General features: G+C 48.3%; 1 protein-coding gene across 1 annotated transcript in view; it reads left to right on the plus strand.

The window, feature by feature from the left end:
* The window catches only part of WDR25 (WD repeat domain 25), a 144,223-nt gene that overhangs the window by 75,370 nt on the left and 47,310 nt on the right, over window positions 1-21,543 (plus strand). Inside the window, exon 3 of the mRNA XM_068991352.1 lies at window positions 11,208-11,355. Within this exon, the coding sequence (XP_068847453.1) occupies window positions 11,208-11,355 (148 nt within the window). The remainder of the gene's footprint in view (window positions 1-11,207; window positions 11,356-21,543) is intronic.

Below are 21,543 nucleotides of genomic sequence, written 5' to 3' on the forward strand. Positions count from 1 at the left end.
AGAATGGATACAAAAGCAAGACTAAATTGTATACTGTTGGCAAGAGGTGTACTTCAAACAAAAAAGAAAGAAGCTAAAAGTAAATGCATGGAATTAAAGGGATATCATCCAAATAGTAAGCTTAAGAAGACTGAAAGTATTGTAATATTGAACCATAAAATAGGCTTCAAGACAAAAGGTATTAGCAGAGATAAGGGGGACTTTTCATAATGATAAAAGGATCAATTCATCAGGAAGACATAGCAATCTCTACCTAATAACAGAGCTTCAAAATACACGAAGATGTTTTCACAGAATTAAAGGGAGAATGAGCAAATCTATAGTCATAGTTGGATATTATAACACTCTTCGTCAAGCAATTGACAGAACAACTAGACAGATCAATAAAGACAGAAGATCTGAATAACATTGTCAGCTACCTTAACTAAAGTTTAGGGAACACTATACATAAAGTTCAGGGTATGGGTGTTTTTCAAATGCAAATAGTACTTCTCTAAGGTAGGGCATGAGCTATGATGTAAAGTAAATCTCAATACATTTAAAAGGGTTTAAACAGTAGCCTAGTCTCCAATCACAATGGAATTAAATTTTTAATAAATAATAATGACTGAAAAAAAAAATAACTCCACAAACATTTGACCATTAAATCACACACTTCTAAATAACTTATGAGAACTTATGCTTTTGGCAGAGATGGAGTAATACGGGGCCAGATTTATGCTTCAGGCTTAAAGAATAACAGAGGAAATGTAAGGGAACAGTGATTTTCAGATACTGAACAGCAGGTACTGTAGACAGTGGTCCCTGAGAGAGGAAAAATGACATGGTCCCGGAGATTGTTTCAGGCTACTGCCAGGTGAGAGTTCTGGCCTGTAGCACAGGGAGGAGACACCCAGACAGGTCCCAGTGATCTGCCTGGGTTGAGGAGGCAGAGCTGGAATCCAGGAACGCCACGGCGCTAGAGTTCTCAAAATAGAGGATCAGGCAGTAGAGTGCTCCCGGGGGCGAGAGGGGGTGCTCCAGAGATCTGTAGGAGCTTCCCTCAACATCTTCAGGGAAATACTGATCAGTACATGTGTGTGAGGAAGCTCCCCCAGGTGAGGAAAGAGCCACTTGAAAGGAATAAGATGAACAATCCCCAGAGCTCACAGGACCATGAATATTTCATATTCCTATAAGCCAGAGTGGGAAATCCTTGTAATTCACAAGGGTATTGCCTTAGGAGTGAAGTAAAACAGCCCTAAATAAATGCTGCTGTGGTTCCTCCTATCAAAGGTTAGAGACTATCATTAGATAGTTCAAGAAGTGAACATTTTCCAAGTAATCTAATTGTGTCCCAGAACAAACCTTAAGAGTATTATAGGAAAAAAAAAAAATCCACCAAAGTAAAATTCATGGTGTCTTGCTTCTGAACAAAGATTACAAGGCATGTGAAAGAATTAGAAAAATCTGAACCATGATGAGAAAAAAAATGAAAAATAGAAACACACCCACAAATGTCACAGATGATGCAAATAGTAAATAAGAATGAGGCACCGACTTTTATAAATATGCCCCATATATATGCAAAGAAGTAGAGAAAAGCTCGAGCATGTAAAGGAAGATAGAAGAAAAATCCAAATCAAACTCTAGAGGTGAAAAGTGTTTTGGATGAAAAATAAACTAGATGTAATTATTTGCAAATCATTAACTGTAAAATAAGAGGTTAGCAAATTTGAAAACCAGAAACTATCTAAAGTGGAACACAGATCGTAAAAAGTTTGGGAGAAAAATAAGCAGAGCATCAGTGAACTGTGAGACAACTTCATGCTTACCCAATATACATGAAATCAGAGTCTTCAGAAGAAGGGAGAGCAGAACAAATTATTTAAATAAATAATGGCTAAAAGTTTTTAAAATCTGATGAAAAATTAGAAATCCATGTAACCAAAACCTCAGTGAATCTCAACTTATAATGATAAAGGGTTCAGTTACATGAAGTGCTTAACATTAGGGGCATAAATATGTATACACCTACATCATGAGAAACGCTGGACTGGAAGAAACACAAGCTGGAATCAAGATTGCCAGGAGAAATATCAGTAACCTCAGATATGCAGATGACACCACCCTTATGGCAGAAAGTGAAGAGGAACTAAAAAGCCTCTTGATGAAAGTGAAAGAGGAGAGTGAAAAAGTTGGCTTAAAGCTCAACATTCAGAAAACGAAGATCATGGCATCCAGTCCCATCACTTCATGGGACATAGATGGGGAAACAGTGGAAACAGTGTCAGACTTTATTTTTGGGGCTCCAAAATCACTGCAGATGGTGACTGCAGCCATGAAATTAAAAGACGCTTACTCCTTGGAAGGAAAGTTATGAGCAACCTAGATAGCATATTCAAAAGCAGAGACATTACTTTGCCGACTAAGGTCCGTCTAGTCAAGGCTATGGTTTTTCCAGTAGTCATGCATGGATGTGAGAGTTGGACTGTGAAGAAGGCTGAATGCCGAAGAATTGATGCTTTTGAACTGTGGTGTTGGAGAAGACTCTTGAGAGTCCCTTGGACTGGAAGGAGATCCAAGCAGTCCATTCTGAAGGAGATCAGCCCTGGGATTTCTTTGGAAGGAATGATGCTAAAGCTGAAACTCCAGTACTTTGGCCACCTCATGCGAAGACTCTGATGCTGGGATGGACTGGGGGCAGGAGGAGAAGGGGCCAACAGAGGATGAGATGGCTGGATGGCATCACGGACTCGATGGATGTGAGTCTGAGTGAACTCTGGGAGTTGGTGATGGACAGGGAGGCCTGGCGCGCTGCGATTCATGGGGGTCTCAAAGAGTCGGACACGACTGAGCGACTGAACTGAACTGAACTGAATAAGAGTTTTAAAATTCATGAAGCAAAACTGATAGAAATGCATGAAGAGTCAATCATATCCACAGTTATAGTTGGAGCTTTCAACACCCTTTTCTCAATAATCAATAGATCAAGTAGGCAGAAAATCAGTAAAGGTATAGAAAACTTGAACAACACTATCACTCAACTTGGCCGAATTGACATTGATAGAATACTCCATGTAACAGCAGAGTACACATTCTTTTCAAGTGTACATGGAATGTTTACCAAGATAGACCATATTATAGGCCATAAAACAAGGCTCTCAGTAAATTTAGAAGGATTGAAATTATTCAAAGTATATTATCTAATGATGATAGGATTAAATTAAAAATCAATAACAGATATTCCAAATATTTAGAAACTAAACAGCACATTTGTAAATAATCTCTGAGTCCCAGGAGAAGCTGATAGGAATATTAGAAAACATTTTGAACCAAATGCAAATGAAAACCCAACATATAAAGTTTTGTGGACTGTAGCTAGAGCAGTTCTCAGATGGTAATTTATAGCATTAATGCCTGTATTAATAAAGAAGAAAAGTTCAAATCAATGGTCTTAGCTCCCACTTTAAGACATACGGAAAAGGAAAATTTAACCCACAATAAGCAAAAGAAAGGTGACAAAGATAGAGCAGAAATAATTCAGATAGAACACAGATAAATAGTAAAGTCAGTGAAATAAAAAACTGGTTCCTTGCAATCAACGAAAGTGATAAAACTTTAACCACTCATCAGGAATAAAAAAGATACAAATTACCAATATTAGGAATGAGAGAAGTGATTTAATTACAAATTCTGAAGATATTAAGAGAGTACTAAGGTAATGTTGGGCTTCTCTGGTGGCTCAGTGGTAAAGAATCCACCTGTCAATGCAGGAGGCATGGGTTTGATCCCAGGGTCAAGAAGATCCCCTGAAAAAGGACATAGCAACCCACTCCAATATTCTCGTCTGGGAAATCCCATGGACAGAGGAGCCTGGTGGGCTATAGTCCATGGTGTTGCAAGAGTTAGACATGAGTTAGCAACTAAACAACAAGAACAAAGGTAATGTTATGATCAACTTTTGGCAAGGAATTCTGCAACTTAGATGACCTGGATAAACCCCTTAAGAGACTCAGACACTTAAAGCTCACCGACAAAATTAGATAACTCCCAAAGCCTTGTCTCTATTAAAGAAATTGAACTCCTATTTAAAACCCTTCGCATAAAGAAAACTCTATGCCTCAAAACTTCACTAGTGAATTTTGCCAAATATTTAAGGAAGGAAGTAGTAGCAATTTGTTGTGAGTTGAATTGTGTCTCTCAAAATTTGTATTTTGAAGTCTTAACCCTCCAGTGGCTCAGAATATGTCATTATTTAAAGATAGGATTTTTATACAGATAATCAAGTTAAAATGAAATCTTCAGAATGGACCCTAACCCAGTATGACTTACGTCTTCATTAAAGGGGAATATTTGGAGACAGGCATAGAAGGAGAACAGCATATGAACATGAAGACAGCCGTCTGCAAGTCAAGAAGAGAGGTCTGGAACAGATCTTTTCCTCACTGCCTGTGGGAGCAACCAGTCCTGCCCTGATTTCAGGCTTTTGGCTTCCAGAACTGTGAGACAGTACATATCTATCTATCTACCACCCAGTTTGTGGTACTTTGTTACAGCAGCCCTAGAAAATTAACACATAATTCTACTCAAACTCTTCCAGGAAATAAAAGAAGAGGAAACATTTTCCGGCTTGTTCTATGAGGCTACCCTGGTACCAAACCAAGAGAAGAAAGTGATAGGCTAATATCTCTCATGAACATGGATATAAAAATTTTAAATAAAATTTAGTAAATCAATCCTACATACATCCCTTCACTTTAAGCAAACTAGAAATAGAAGATAATTTTTCTAAACTGTTAAGGCACATTTATGAAAACATTACCTCTAGCATCTTTTTTGTTGTTTTCTTTTTTTTATTGTATTTGTTTTTAATTGAATGATGATTGCTTTACAATATTGGCTCGATTTCTGTCATACATCAACATGAGTTAACCACAGGTGTACATATGTCCCCCTCCCTCTTGAATCTTCTTCCCACCTCCCACCCATTCCTACCCCTACCTCTAACATCTTATTTAACTATAAAGAGTGAATGCTTTCCCCATAGTGTCAGGAACAAGACGAGGGTGTTCACTCATGCCACATCTATTCAGCATTGTTCTGGAGATTATAGCCTGTGCAATAAGGCAAGAAAAAGAAATAAATGATATCTAGATTGGAAAAGAAGAAGTGAAATTATTTTTGTTCACCTACATGATTTTTCATGTAGAAAATTCTACTGAGTGTTCAGAAAAAGATTCTAGGGCTAATAGTTTAGCAAGTTTGCAGAATTCAAGGTCAATATACAAAAACTAATTGTATTTCTGCCTATTAGAAAAGAACCTGAAATGAAAAAATTTCGAATACCATTTATAATGTCATCCAAACATGAAATTAATAGGGATAAATTTGACAAAAGATATCTAAGATTTCTTTTTATCAGAAAACTCTAAACCATTGCTTAGATGATTCCTGGGTTGGGAGAATTCCCTGGAGAAGGAAATGGCAACCCACTCCCGTATTTTTGCCTGGAGAATACCATGGACAAAGGAGCCTGGTGGGCTATAGTCCGCTGGGTTGCAAGAGTCAGACATGACTTAGTGACTAAACAACAGCAAGATAAATTAAATAAAAGGAGCCATATATCCTGTTCACGGATCAGAAGACTCAGTGTTGTTAAGCCATCTCCCCAAATTAGTCGGTGGATTCAGCACAATCCCAGCCCTTGAACACACTCACCCTGAAGGATTCCCAAAGCTTTTGCCAGTAAATGGCATGGTGAAGGCTTGGTCACTGACTGCACAGGAATTTGCTAAGCTGTGCAAGCCTGATGGTGGTCTCTAAAATGATATCCTGGAGGGCAGCAAGGGCTGTCAAGGATGGACTGGAGGCCAGGAGCTGGGGCTTAAAACCAGGAAGAGCCACAAGGCAGGAGCTGGCAGGACCAGGCCAAACGAAGATTCACCCAGAAGTCTGAAACTGTTGTCTCCAGGTGGTGGGAGGATGGCAGATTCTTATTTTTTTCTTTGTGTTTCCCCTCTCTCTCTCTCTCTTTTTTTTTTTTTAAATTTCACAGAACACAACTATTTCCAATGTCATCAGAGAAACAGCAGTCCTATTGTTGATTCCTACGGGGTTTTCCTTTCAGTACTTTTGTAGAATTTGGGTATTTTTAAATGGAGATTGTATTTGTTTTATAACAAAGAACAAAAGGCAGGCAGACAGACCGAAAGAACATGACCTGTGGCTGAATCAATAGGTTTCGAGAGACTAGGGGGAGCTCCTGGTGGGGCTGCATCTCAGGAACCAGGAGACGGAAACCCCAGGAAATGTGGGATGAGAAAGCTACAGCACATTTCACTTGTCATATTCTCTCTAAATCTGACTTTCGTTGGACACATAGAATGTCTGCAGTTAATACATCAAGTCATCTTAGCACATTTGACAGAAGCCTTAACTCCTTAATTCCACAGAGGTAGATTGGGATCTCTTAATTACTTAATTGAAGAAAGGTACACATGTCAGGCTGCTGCGGTGTTTGGGAATTAATCTTTAAAACTTGACAGTGAACATTAAATTCAATTAGGGAGAGCGATTAGCAAAGATTCTTCTCTCCTTCACTCCGGGTACCTTGAGAAGCAGCTGACTGGTCTGCATTGATTCTGATGCTATCGCTGTGTATATATCAACCAGGAGAGCCAAGTATGCATTTTTCACTTGGGAGGGGAGTTGTTGGGCAGTTTAGGGACGGATGCATTTCCTGAAATGTGTTTCCACGACTGGTTCAGGAGGCGGTGGCCGAGAAATCAGGCCTCTCTGGTCGCTGATTTGGCCTTGGCATCACAGAGTTCAGAGTCTCTTCTCTCTTTGATTGGGATTCCCATCTACCCCCTCCTCCTCCTCCTTCCCCTCCCTCCTGCTCCAACGTCTGGTACTCAGGAGATGTTTGTTGAATGAATAAGTAAATGAATGCATTTAATAGATGGGGGCATTTGGGCACATTTGCTGTAGAGCACATTCATTTTCTGACCCTCTCTCTGCCTCTCTTTAGGGAAAATACAGGGTAGTATTCACAGCTCCCTTCCCCCAGCCCTGCCCCTCGCCCCCCATTTCTAGAAGCAACCAGTCTCTCCATGTGTATTTTCTTTTTGAATTTATTTTTTTGGTTGGGAGGCCTGTGGGATCTTCCTCCCTGAGCAGGGATCCAACCTGTGCCCTCTGCAGTGGAAATGCAGAATCTCAACCACTGGACCACCAGGAAAGGCCTTCCATGAATATTTTTATAGTCTTATTCCAAGTGTGCAAATAAACATGATAGAGTTTTGCTTTATGTGAGTTTTTATTTATTTTAAATATTTAAAAATACTTTTTAATTTATTTATTTGGCTGTGCTGGGTCTTGGTTGGGACATGTGGGATCTAATTCCCTGCCTGGGGCTCAAACCTAGGTCCTCTGCATTGGGAGTGTGGGGTCTTAGCCTCTGGACCACCAGGGAAGTCCCTCCTGTTTGTTTTTAAAATGATGATGAAATATACATAAGATTTACCAATGTAGCCATTTTTCAGTGTAGATTCATTGGCATTAAGGTAGCTTCCCTGGTGGTCCAGTGGCTAAGACTCCGCACTCCCAGTGGACCTAGGTTTGATCCCTGGGTCAGGAAGATTCCCCCGGAGGAAGAAATGGCTACCCACTCCAGTATTCTTGCCTGGGAAATCCTGTGGACAGAGAAACCTGTTGGGCCATACAGTCCATGGGGTCACAAAAGAGTTGGACAGCACTTAGTGACTAGACAACAACAAATCTAAGTACATTCACGTTGTTGTACAGCCATCACCACCGTGCATCTGCAGAACTCATCTTGCAAAATTGAAACTCTGTTCCCGTTAACATGGTCCCCATTTTCCCCTCTCGGCAGTCCCAGGTAACCACTGTCCTACTTTCTACCATGCTTTTGACTGCTCTCGGAACCTCTTGTATGTGAGATTATACTTTCTGTGACTGGCTCACTTCACTCAGCGTGAGGTCTTCAGGGTTTATCCATATGGTGGGATGTGTCAGAATTTCATTTCTTCTTAAGATAGTAATATTCCACGGTGTAAGTGTACATGTATGTGACATATATGTATATATATAGATCACCTTTTGTTTATCCATTTATTCATCAGTGGACTCTTGGGTTGCTTCCATCTTTTGACTGTTGTGAATAATGAATGTAGCTATGGACATTCAGTCCAGTTCAGTTCAGTTGCTCAGTCGGGTCCAGCTCTCTGTGACCCCACGGACTGCAGCACAACCCCATGGACTGCAGCACGCCAGGCCTCCCTGTCCATTACCAACTCTCGGAGCCTTCTCAAACTCATGTCCATTGAGTTGCTGATGCCATCCAACCATCTCATCCTCTGTCGTCCCCTTCTCCTCCTGGCTTCAATCTTTCCCAGCATCAGGGTCTTTTCAAATGAGTCAGTTCTTCACATCAGGTGGCCAAAAGATTGTAGCTTCAGCTTCAGCATCAGTCCTTCCAATGAATATTCAGGACTGATCTCCTTTAGGATTGACTGGTTTTATCTTGCAGTCCAAGAGACTCTCAGGAGCCTTCTCCAACACCACAGTTCAAAAGCATCAATTCTTTGACACTCAGTTTTCTTTATGGTCCAACTCTAACATCCATAGATGACTGCGGGAAAAACCATAGCTTTGACTAGACGTACCTTTGTCAGTAAAGTCACGTCTCTGCTTTTTTAATGTGCTGTCTAGGTTGGTCATAGCTTTTCTTCCAAGGAGCAAGTGTCTTTTAACTTCATGGCTGCAGTCACCAGCTGCAGTGATTTTTGTCACTGTTGTGAAAGTTCTAGGGCCCACAACAGATTTCCCAATGTAGGGATCTGGCAAAGGGACTGAGGACCCCCAGGGAATTTGACTTTGAAGGCCAGTGGGATTTGATTACAGAACGTCCACAGGACTGGGGAAACAGCCTCTTGGAGGGCAGAAACAAAACCTTGTGTGCACCAGGACCCAGGAGAAAGGAGCAGTGGCCCCACAAGGGACTGAGCCAGACTTGCCTGTGAGTCTCCGGTGGAGGCGTGGGTTGAGTGGCTGCCATGGGGTCAGGGGCACTGAATACAACAGTTCTGGTGTAAGCCCTTTTGAAGGAGGTCACCATTACCACCCTTACCCCTACCACAGTTTGGCCTCAGGCCAAACTACAGGGAGGGAACACAGCCTCATCCATCCACAGCTATGAACACTGGGGTACAAATATGTCTTTGAGACCGTGGTTTTACTTTTTTGAGCACATATACACCAGTGGAATTGCTGGTTCATATTATAATTCTGTGTTTAATTTTTTGAGGTTTTGCTATACTTTTTTCCCCTCTAGTGGCCAGACCACTTTGCATTTCCATCAACAATGTACAAAGGTTCTGATTTGTCCACATCTTTGCCAACACTTACCTTCTCCTTTCTTTTTTTTTTAAATAATAGAAGCCATTCTAATGGCTGTGAGGTGGTGTTTTTATGTGCTTTTAAAGCTGAGATGACGTTGTACTGAATATATGCGGCAGTGTGTATTGTCTTATGTATTCAGGATTATAGCCCTGTAGAGCTAGTTCATTAATTTCGTTTTTTCTATTCAAGTCACACTTGTACATAGTTTTGAAAAAACAGCAGTTCCCTGTGCTCTGCCTTTCCGCCATGAATTCCCAGTTCGCTTTGAAGTCTTCTGGCCGCCTCCTCTGTTATTTCTGTTCATATTTCTAAATGTAAATGCTGCTGGATTTTGCTTTTCAGTCTGAAACCCCAGCTGTTGACCCCTCACAAGGAAGAAAGGAACGGAGGTCTCTCAACATCCTTTGAAGGCCCCTGTTGACCTCTTGTTTTCTTAATCTTAGACATTTACATATGCCTGGGAAATAACGCTTACATATGCCTGGGAAATAACGCTCTGATCCTATGCATTTTGAGACCCTTCAGAGTGTGACAGGGTGAGTTTTCTCATCTTGAAAGGGGAGGTTATTGCTCACATCCAGTTTGTGGATGCACGTGGGCATGCTTTGGGTTTACTCTTATTAAGGAAACAAGAGAGGGTCAGGGAATCCTGCTGTTAAAAACCACATGCTCTACACGCCTCAAGAAAACACGGCCTCCAGCACCGCAGCTCCTGCTGGGTGCCAGGCAGGCCGCAGCGTGCCCCGCCCTCTCTCGTACCCCACCGCTGCTGCCCTGGCTGGGGCCCTGCCTACCCCCGTCACGTGGAGGTGGAGACTGAGGCCAGGAGAGGCCAAGCTTCTCGGCCAGGCCACATGGCCTGCGAGCCGCAGCGTCACCTGGGAGGCACGGCAGGTGCCTTCCGGCTCTGTGTTCACGCCTCTGACCCAGCTCGGAGGGTCGGTGAGAGTGTCCCCTTCTTCCTGGGGTGACACCAGAGAGGGGGATACTTGTACTATTGAGCACCTCCCTGTGTCAGGCCTACGGCTAGCCCGCTCAGGCTCCTTGCTTGCTAGCCTTTCCCCGGGGGCTCATGGTGGTTGGCGGAGTTTGCTGCAAGAGCTGGTGGGAAGCCAAATGCAGCTGTTTCACGCCCGAATGGTCCCTGCTCTCGGAATGTTCAGTTCTGTACTTGAGGGCTTAAAAACACATTTCAGAGGTCATTAAGTGTACACAGGCCTTTCTGCCATGAGCATCACTCTCCACGGAGAGCAGGGGGCCAGTGAGGGATGGTACCTTCTCTCCCAGAAAAAAGGACAGTGTGCCCCTTGGGCAGGTGTCTGCTGCTGGCCTGATTGCAGGCACCAGTGTGGCAGGCTCTAGTTTGAATTTTAGTCTTAAAGCGGGACGCATGCAGATGGCCTGGCCTGCTGTCGGTCCACTGCGGGGCTCATAAAGTCCTGTCTCAGAGGACAGATGTCAGAGGTACAGGCAAGACTGGGCTGGAACTTTTTGGTGGTGAGCAGGTGTGAAGCAGGTGAGAGGGGCTGGGCAGGTGCATGGCAGGGCACAGGACAGGCTGTTTCCTTGTGGGCTCCGTTAACCCCAGAAAAAATTTTGGGAACGGCTCCCTCGTGACTTGCCAGTTCCAAGGCCTTATTATATTTCCACAAAGAGAATTGCACATCTAGATACTGTTTGGATGGTCAAATATTGGGAGTCTGGTTCCACTGTGGGAGCGTCTTCCCCGTGCAGAGGGGCCCAGCTGAGCCCTTGAGGTCAGGGTCCCGTTCATGACATGTATCTCTGTGTTTGCCTCGTAGGTGTGGAACGCCGTGGACTCAGGGAGCTGTTTGCAGACCTACTCCCTGCACAGTGAGGCAGTGCGGGCCGCCCGGTGGTCCCCCTGTGGCCGGCGCATCCTCAGCGGCGGTTTTGACTTCGCCCTGCACCTCACAGACCTCGAAACAGGTATGTTTCTCTGTATCCTTCCCCTGAGGCGCCTCCTTCTCCGAGCTGGCAGCTGAGCCATCATTCTCTCTGGGGAGGCTTCTCCTGGCCAGCTTGGGGTGCAGGGGTGGAATCCTGCGGCCACAAGCTGCAGACATTTTCAGGGCTGGGGCACCTGGGATCAGGGGAGATGCAGCTTGGTGAGTGTGTTTTCAGGCCATTTGGCTGTAACGGAGCCTCTCCACAGAGAGGTTCATGGTAGGCCTCGGCCAACTCGCCCGGAGGGCAGAGCCCCAAGGTTGTCTCAGCCTCAAGCTGTGGGGCTGGATAAAGAGGTGGCTTTTTAATCAACTTCTGACATGCAATTTGTACTGAAATAGATTTAGCGTTATCATAGTGTCCTTTGGTTGGAATCAGTTTAGAATTCCTGTCAATTCATTACCGTTGAAAGGCTGTAAGGAACGATTCCAGCTCATAAGGGAAGTCTGCAAACGAGTTCTGCTTTCATGCCCGCCCGCCCCGCACAGGCCTCTGGGTGAGATGGATTCGTGCTGGCTGGGTCCTTAGGGGGTGCTTGACAAGCAAGGTGAGAAGGAGAGAGAAGTCAGTGAGGGAACTTTTCCACTCCCCAGCTTTCCTGGGCGGCAGGCACTGGAAGTGCCACGGGCCTGGCCGTGGTTCTCTGGTGAGGACGGAGCTGGCTTCCAGCCTCTCTCCCTGACCCCAGGCTGGCTGCCCTTGGTGCCTCCCTGGCTTCCTCCTGGCTCACTTTCTGCTGGGTACTGCCGCTAAGGCCAGGAGGGGAGGCCTGGGTTCACACTGGTCCCCGGGATGCCCCTGCCTGCCTGGCTCAGCTGGGGAGGCGCTGGGGGCCCGGGCCTCTTCCAGAGCCCAGCAAACGGGGGTGAGCACCCCCAGAGCTTGGGCCCTCACTCTGCCCTGCGGCTCAGATGCAGCGGGTCTGTTCCTCACTCCGAGTGTCCTTGTCTCCTGCTGGGTCATGCAGGGTGGCCTTGTGGGTGCCTTGCAGCGCCTGTGACCGAGCCCTGGTGGCCGTCAGTCGGTAGGGGTGCTGAGCAGCCTGACAGCTGTGAGGGCGGTGGGTGCAGTGTTTCAGGCTTTGCTTCTGACACGTCGATCCTGCCAGCTACCATTCTCCCCATTTCCCAGGTGATGAAACTGAGGCTCAGAGGGGTGAGGGACTGGCTCGGGCCCTCCGGGCTACCTGGAAGGTGGGGTTTGGAGCCACACCTGTGCCACTGCAGACTCCATGCTCATTCCACCATGCTGGGTGTGTGCGCTCCTCAGACTGTGACCTTCCTGGGAGCCCGTCCGGGCCGAGAGGGAGCTGCGGCTCCAGGGGTTTGGTACCGCTGGGTGATGGTGACCGTTGAGTCAACGACAGCAGGAGGTACTGTTGCCAAGTACCTGCTGTGTGCAGGGTCTTCTGTAGCCTTCCATTTGGGGTAAGGCCCCACCTACTCCTTGAGACTGGCTCCTCCAGAGTCCCCTTTGTCACGCAGCCCAGAGGCACAGCCAGACAGTGACCGAGCCAGGATGATCACCAGTCTACCAGGCTCTGAGGCTGGTGGCCTGACTGCTACACTGTGTTGCCCATGGATCCAGGAAGCCATGCTTGGTATTGGAGACACAGAGGTGAACAAGCCCCAGGATCCACCCTGGAGAAGCTCCCATCTGCTGGGGAAGACAGACGTGCAGAGAGTCCCAGAGAACAGTGAAGGGCTGAGATGATGTAGCCTGGAAGATCAAGGAAGGCTTCCTTGAGGAAGTGGGGCCCAAGCTGATACAGGAATAGGGGAGACAGAGAAGCAGGATGGAGGGGAGCTGGTGAGGAGAAGGAGGGAAGTGGAGTCTCAGCAGATGGAACGAGGATGGATCCATCATGGGAGCATGAACCATGTGGTGTGTGTGGCAGTGTGGGGTGCAGGGAGCTGGGGGAGGTGAGTCTGGGGGTGCAGGAATGGGAGCTCCAGCTCCATACGCTTCCTAGACCATGGGGCATTCCTTCCCCACATACTGCTCCCCAGACCAGCATCACTGAGCACCCACGGGTGCCTGCGTCACCTGCCCAAGAGTGGAGATGGGATGAGTTTCACACGCAGGTGATGCTGGCGGGTTAATCAAATGTAAGTTGGTTTGACGACATTAGTGAATTCCTAGTGGCCCTTTGTCACGATCTGTCTCCTTAGTCAACAGATGTTAAACAGGCCCTGCCACGGTCTCTGGGTGTGAGTGTGGGTGTGAGCGAGTGTGAGGGGTTCGGACGTGTTCAGGCCTTCCGGGAGGCCTCCTGCCTGCCGAGTTAGGGGCTGCCACAGCAGGTGGTGGTCGGGGGCTGTTGCTGAGCTTGGAGCAGGAGGGAGTCATGGCAGGTCTCCCTGGCGGCGGGTGTGACCCACGGTGTGGTGGGAGCCGCAGGAGGGGAATACGCCTGCCCCACCCGGTCTGCGCTGGACCATGCTGGAGGGAACGTGGTCTGCTCCCCAGCTGCGGTGTGTGGGGTGGGACGAGGGAGGTCTGGCCCGGCCTCGGGCCTTGCTGTCCACTCTGGGTGGTGAGGGGGCACTTTGCACCCCTCTGCTGGGAATGGGCTCACCACCTGATTCGCCTCTTGAAGGCCCCCTCTCATTCATTTAGCTGTTACTTATTGAGCACCAGCTGTATGCAGGCCCTGGTGCTGGGGCTGCGTTGGTGAGCAGCATGCACGTGCTCTGTGCTTTGAGGGGGGCAGGTAGGGGCCAGGGGTTTGCCCTTGCCCTTGGGGAAGCCCTCTAGCTCCTGGGCGGGGCCTTTCCTGTTGAGGGGTTGTTGGGTTTCTGGGTCCGACCCCCCCCGCCCCCGCTTAGTGTGGGAGCTCCCTGAGAAGGGGGGCGCCTGTCCTGGTGGTCCCTGGGTCTCCGTCACCCAGCCAAGGCCGGCTCGAGCAGCTGCTCAGCAGATGTGTGGATGAGGCCGAGCTGAGGCTGGCGCTTGTTGGGCAGGGCTGGGTTCACGGGGGCCGTGGGGCGGGCTGGGGGCTCCACGTGCCCTGGCCCAGCGCGTGTGGGGATGTTCTCGGCCTGCAGTCCCCGTGGCTCGCGACCTCATTTGACTTCTCTTGTCCTTTCTCGCCACCAAGTCTGATCTTCCTTTTCACTTGATCTGCCTCTTTCCGCCCTTGGTGATTTGGCTTTTTCATTTCAATCTAATTAGAACTCCCTGCCAGGAGAAGGCAACACAGGGCGTTCTCACCGCCGTGCTCTGGGAATTAGTCACTCGGTGCCCATTGTCGCTAATGGGAATTTGGCGCCAAGGCCATTTATCCTGGTGTCCTCAATCAATACAGTTAAAAATCTGTGGATTCGGAAACGTCAATACCCTGCCTGAAATATGGAGGGCCAGCCACATTTTATCTCGTTAATTTATAGTTCTGACGGGCTGTTGGCTTATAGAACAACCATGAATCAACACTTAAATAAAATCTGCTCACAGATTAATTATTTTTGGTGCTCTCGTTTCAGTCTGTAATCTTCATAACAAAACGTCTCTGATGCATTCGGCTGAGGTGGTCTCGGGGAGCGCTGGTCGACTCCGCCAGGGCGCGAGTGTCTCCCTCTTTATGAGCCAGTGTCCGGCATAGCAAGTCAGCCTGTCTCCTCGGAACCCCCCGGCAAGCTTGTGCTTGTTCAGTTCCAAGTGGTGCTGGTTTCTTGCAGATTCCAGCCTCCAGCCTGGCTGGTGAGGCCTCAGACTTGGCATGCATTTGTTGGCTGCAAAGGAGGTGGTCCTTTCCCTGGAGCCCCAGGGCGCTGGGTGGTTGGGATCCCTTATTCTCCTTCCTGTGCCCGGTCAGCTCTCCCGATGTGTGACCAGCTCGTCTGGGGCATCCGGGCAGTGCTACCTAGTCCTGGCTCCTGGATACTGGAGGCAGTACGGTGGGACTGAAGGAACTTGGGTGGGGTGCAAGCCGGGTGTCCTTGGGGGAGGGTCCTTGAGCTCTCCTTCTGCATCTGTGAACTGGGTTACAGTGCCCAGTGGGTGGGCTTGTCGAGGGGCATAGCTGAGATCACATGTACAGAGTGCCTGCTGCTTGGAGGCCACTCGGCAAAGCAGCTCCTGCCCCGCTGCATCCCTGCCCTACAAGGCCTGACAGGTGGTGGCAAATGACGGCCTTGTTCCTCTGAGCATCCGGACCCAGCTGCTGGGCGGTTTCTCTGAACGGGGCAGCTTTGGTGGCTCAGTTCTGAGAGCCTCCCAAGAGGCCCCGAGCCGGCTTCCTAGCGTGGCCCTTGATCCCACCTGTGAGTCTGGGGGGCAGATGGGCGGGAGGACCACCTTTCAGGGTCTCCTAGCTGCTCCCCCATCTTTTCCTTCTCCGTGACAGGATGGCCTGGTGGGGGGTAGCAGCTTTCTGCTCGTCATGGGTTGGCACTTGCCCTTTCTTTGGGGTGGGTGTCCTCTTTGCTCAGACCCCACCACCCACAGCCTTGCTGTCCCCAGCCCCTCCCTGGCTTTTCCTGCTCTGGGCTGTGTCCCCTGGCATGAGTTTGTGGGCCCAAGTGGCCCCGGAACTGGCCCCACCAATAATCATTGCTCTTGTTTTCTAGAAAGTGTCTTCTGGTGCCTCCCTTGTTTTTGCATCATGATTGGGGCCTCCATTGCAGAAACATGGAAAAAGGGAATGACAAAGTGGCTAGGTGCTCATGGTGGGCCAGGCCACGGGCCCTCTAGCCCTGGTTTCCGGCACCCTGTTTGGCCTGTGTCAAGCTGAAATGAATAAGTGGATAGTAGGCCCTCTGCTTATTATGTATTTAGTCTCCACACTAGCCAGTCAGTGAGATATTTGTATCCCCATTTCATCGACTCAGACACCGAGGCCTGGTGTGTTTGGTGACCTGCAGTGACAGAACTGGGGTTCAGCTCCAACCCATGAGACTGGCAGAGGCTTTGGCGGTTGAAGGGCAGGAGTGGGTGCCCTCACCACGTCTGTTTCTGGGCTGCGGGCCAACAGTTTGTGTAAACTGAGTCCAGGAGAGCCTGCTTGGCCCTCTCCCGGGCAGCTGGCTCCCCACCTGCCGAGTGGAGGATAACTTGGGGCAGGGGTGGGTGGGGGGTGCGGGCTCTGGGGAGGAGCCGCGCCCAGACTGATCCGGACTCGTCCCTCTGATGAAGTGACCGGCTGCACGATGCTTCTCTGGCTATCGACAGCCAGCATTCCAGCAGGAGGAGTGCTTGCCCTGATGATTTTAGAACACTTGGCAGAGGAAGGGGTGAGAAGCCTCCAAATTAAAAGACCCGAGGAGAGTGTCAGGGGCTTGCTCAGCTCTGGAGCAGGGGCCCAAGGGGAGGTTCCCTGCGGGGCCACAGCCTGCAGAGCGGCGCTGCCCCGAGGGGCCTGGGTGTCTCTGTCCCCGGCTTTTCAGCACCTTGACTGTTTTCTACAGCATCTCAGAGGGCCCTGGTTAAGCGATCCCCCCGTGCCCGTGGAGAGCAGGACGGCCTCTGCCAGTGGGCATGGATGTGGCGCTCCCGAGGGTGCAGGCACATTCGCGTCATCACTCCTTTGGCCCTAGACTCGGACATGGAGGCTGTGCCCCCCCAATCCAGGCACCTGTCCTCGTTCCCGCCCACGCTCTTCTCTTCCGCTCGCAGGAGTATCTCTCTCCAGTCCCAACCTTGATTTCTCCCCTTCTTTCCACACAGCTTTGGGGTGAGAAGCCGACCCTAACTGTGGACATATACGAAATCAGATGCTACCAAGCTTGAGTAGGCCCCCGCCAGCCCCGTATCTCACACTTGGAATGTGCCTCTGAGGCCCCTCCCCGCCTCCACAGACGTTCATCTTGTCATCCGCTAGTTAAGCTCATGCCAGCCCTCTGGATAAATCAAAGGTGGTTTTTAATCAACGGTGCTATTTCATTCATTGCTGTTATTGCACAGCAGTGGTGGCTTTATCTCTGTGTGCGTCTAATTGCAATTGCCCTGCAGGTTGGCTCCCTTTGCAGGTAGGATGACCTCCATTGATTGACCCCGGAGCCTAAACACGGTCATGGCTTGTTCATGTCCCGGCGGTGACCTCCGAGTCCCAGAAAACCAACTTGAGTTATACCTTTGGGATGGACCCTTTCTTTCTGCAAGTGGAGAACTATTTTTTTTTTTTTAAAGTTTGGAAAATTCAGCCCTGTCCAGTTAATTAAACGCAGTGGCCAAGCTTGATGTAAGAGAAAGTTCTACAACTACTGCCATTTCTTCTGTTACTACTACGACTGCTGCTGCAGCTACTGTCTGCAGGCCTGTCATTTGTCTGGGGCTCTCTGTCTTACCTGCATTCTGTCTAATTCTCAGAACAGCCTCTGAAGGTCAGATCTGTTATCCTGATTCCTTGTACCGGGAGCCCACAGATCCAAGAGGATTGCCAGCTGATCCAGGGGCCTCCAGCTTATCCGTGGGGAGTGTGCAGACGTGGGCCTGTCTGACTCTGGCCTGGACCCCTCCCCAGGACTCAGCTCGGCTTGCCCAAGGCAGCCCTTGTTTCTGATCTGCGGAGTTTGATCTGAAAGTTAGCAAGCTCCTGCTCTCGTTAACTTCGAGTCAGGATGGTTAAATTTACAGCTGGCTGAATACTTCCCAGAGGATGAGTGTAACGATATTGATTTTAGTGGAATGAGTCATATGCCGCCTGCCTGGGAACACGAGCTCCATCACCCGCAGCCGGTAGGCGCAGCCAATCCCTTGTCAACGTCTCCGTGGCCTGCTCCCCAGCCCGCGATGTGCACGCAGAGCCCAGGAGAAGGAAAGGTCACGGCGCGCCCGTGGGCGGGCGAGGCGGGGTGCAGCTGGCTGGGCCCCGGGGTCGCTTGGGTCCAGCCTCTGTCCCAGTGTGACCGGTTTGTGTGACGTCCCCTCTCTGTCCTCAGTGCACCCTGCTGTGAAACAGGTCCTCGCAGAGTTGTAGTGGGACCCATGCACGCCCCAGGCAGGGGCCCCCTCCCCTGAGAAGAGGGCCTGAACTTCCCTGCAGTCTCTTGGGGACCCAGGCTTGGGTTTCACCTGGGTTGTTACGTGCCAGGACCTGGGCTGGGGTGCAGACCTACTGAGGGGCTGGAGAGGCCCCTCAGGGCTCTGGAGCCCTCTTGCCGAAAGAGCCCCACATGGTAGGCTTTAGGGTGGACAGATAGTGTTGGCCAGCCGCGCGGGTGGTCACCTCGGGGAGCTCAGTGTCTCTCTCTGAGAAAGGGGGATGGGGGCTCCCTGAGGAGGACCCTGGCCAGCGTTACCAGCTGCCTCGTCACAGCAATGTTGGTAACGGCGCGCTGGCGGCAACAGGAGTGTCGAGAGAACAGATTGCATTTCTGCGTTCTGTTTTCAACATGTTTTTGCTTTAACGGCGATTTATAGTTTATTTGTATCATTATCGATTCACGGAGGAAAAGAAGTGATTTTTCCCAACTCCAAGAGGGTCTGAACGGTGCTTATACCGGTCGAGTTCATTAGAACAAGATCAATAACGTCAGTGTTAGTGGATTAAATATTTTAAAACTCAGTTTCTTATAAGCAGCATACAGTGAAGCAGTGGAATTTTCCATAACATACATGGAAACACGTCAGATGCGTCTCACGGTTAGAGGTTGTACACAACCAAGCGCCGTGCTCAGAGTCTCATGGCCCCGGGAGGGGATCTGATAACTGTGCCGCTCCATTTCTGAGAAGTCTCAGTGCAGGAGCACGTGTGGCAGGCCAGGACCTCTGCTTCCATCGTGGCTATCACCTTCAAGACAGTGTCTGATAAATATTTGCCAGCCTTATCCATATCTCTTTTAGAAAATGTAAAGGCCAGCCCGGGGCATCATATTCTCATAGCCTCAGAACAAAAACTTAAGTCAGTAATCTCTCAAGTCTCCTGCTGTTGAAAACTCATATCCCTTGGTTTTAGCTTTCAGTTTAGCTAAGGATGAATTCAATAATTTGAGGCTTAGTTGTCTTCAAACAGTAAGAGTTTCCCTTTGTTGTTTGCTGTCTGCTGGGCCTTCTAGAATCCTCTCCATACCACTCTGCTTACTGCCCTCCCAACAGACGTGTGTGTTTGAGGGCACGTGATCCCATGGAGAAGGGGCCTGCCCAGGGTTGCTCTCCTGAAAGTGATAGAGCTGGGATGAGACCCAGGTCTGTGTGACCCTCAACCCCTCCTCAGTATCACCTCTTGCTTTGCACAGGTTGCTGGGGTCCTGACTGAGTTACAGCCTCGCCCCAGACCTCCTTAGGTTGTGTCTCTTGAAAATTAGGGATCTGTAAGCTGTGAAAGTGCTGCACTCAATATGCCAGCAAATTTGGAAAACTCAGCAGTGGCCACAGGACTAGAAAAGGTCAGTTTTCATTCCAATCCTAAAGAAAGGCAATGCCAAAGAATGCTCAAACTACCACACAATTGCACTCATCTCACATGCTAGTAAAGTAATGCTCAAAATTCTCCAAGCCAGGCTTCAGCAGTACGTGAACCATGAACTTCCAGATGTTCAAGCTGGTTTTAGAAAAGGCAGAGGAACCAGAGATCAAATTGCCAACATCCGCTGGATCATCAAAAAAACAAGAGAGTTCCAAAAAAAACACATCTATTTCTGCTTTATTGACTATGCCAAAGCCTTTGACTGTGTGGATCACAATAAACTGTGGAAAATCCTGAAAGAGATGGGAATACCAGACCACCTGACCTGCCTCCTGAGAAACCTATATGCAGGTCAGGAAGCAACAGTTAGAACTGGACATGGAACAACAGACTGGTTCCAAATAGGAAAAGGAGTACGTCAAGGCTGTATATTGTCACCCTGCTTATTTAACTTATATACAGAGTACACCATGAGAAATGCTGGGCTGGAAGAAGCGCAAGCTGGAATCAAGATGGGCAGGAGAAATAGCAATAACCTCAGCTATGCAGATGATACCACCCTTATGGCAGAAAGTGAAGAGGAACTAAAAAGCCTCTTGATGAAAGTGAAAGAGGAGAGTGAAAAAGTTGGCTTAAAGCTCAACATTCAGAAAACGAAGATCATGGCATCTGATCCCATCACTTCATGGGAAATAGATGGGGAAACAGTAGAAAAAGTGTCAGACTTTATTTTTTGGGGCTCCAAAATCACTGCAGATGGTGACTGCAGTCATGAAATTAAAAGACTCTTACTCCTTGGAAGGAAAGTTATGACCAACCTAGATAGCATATTCAAAAGCAGAGACTTTACTTTGTCAACAAAGGTCCGTCTAGTCAAGGCTATGGTTTTTCCAGTAGTCATGTGTGGATGTGAGAGTTGGACTGTGAAGAAAGCTGAGTGCCGAAGAATTGATGCTTTTGAACTGTGGTGTTGGAGAAGACTCTTGAGAGTCCCTTGGACTGCAAGGAGATCCAACCAGTCCATTCTGAAGGAGATCTGCCCTGGGATTTCTTTGGAGGGAATGATGCTAAAGCTGAAACTCTAGTACTTTGGCCACCTCATGCGAAGACTCTGATGCTGGGAGGGATTGGGGGCAGGAGGAGAAGGGGACGACAGAGGATGAGATGGCTGGATGGCATCACCAACTCGATGGATATGAGTCTGAGTGAACTCCGGGAGTTGGTGATGGACAAGGAGGCCTGGAGTGCTGCTGTCCATGGGGTTGCAAAGAGTCGGACACGACTGAGCGACTGAACTGAACTGAACTGAAGCTTATTGAAAAATGGAAACATTTTTTAGTTTTGGTCCCTTTTAACAAAGAAAATACAGCAGAGGCCGAGTTATTACAAGTTAAAGTAGGAAAAAAGATATAAATTATGGCTTGTCTTCTAACTGGAAAATTTTAGTTCCTAAAAGACATAGATTCTGTCTCAATCTCTTTAGGGAATGGAGGAGGAATAACATAGTCAAATACATTTTTTTTTTTTTCCCAGCAAAAATGTTCAGTCATTATCTTGTAGCAGCTTGACTTTCACTTTTCCTCTGCTCTCCCCGCCCCCCTGCCCACCCCCACCCCCGCCACCCCATTGCTGGCAAGACTGTATCACTACACTTTTTAAAAGAACATGGCTAATTCACTGCCTTTCCTGAAATAAGCATATGGTTATATGATATGGTCCAAGGAACAGTGGGGATTTTTTCTTCCTCCAGGCAGATAGTTTGTTTTTCCTTTTGGACCTAAGGGTTGGCAGTGAATTGCAAATGGGCAAGAAGTCGGCATTAGGCG

This window comes from Capricornis sumatraensis, chromosome 19 (genome assembly GCF_032405125.1).
Source record: "Capricornis sumatraensis isolate serow.1 chromosome 19, serow.2, whole genome shotgun sequence".
NCBI classification, from domain to species: domain Eukaryota; kingdom Metazoa; phylum Chordata; class Mammalia; order Artiodactyla; family Bovidae; genus Capricornis; species Capricornis sumatraensis.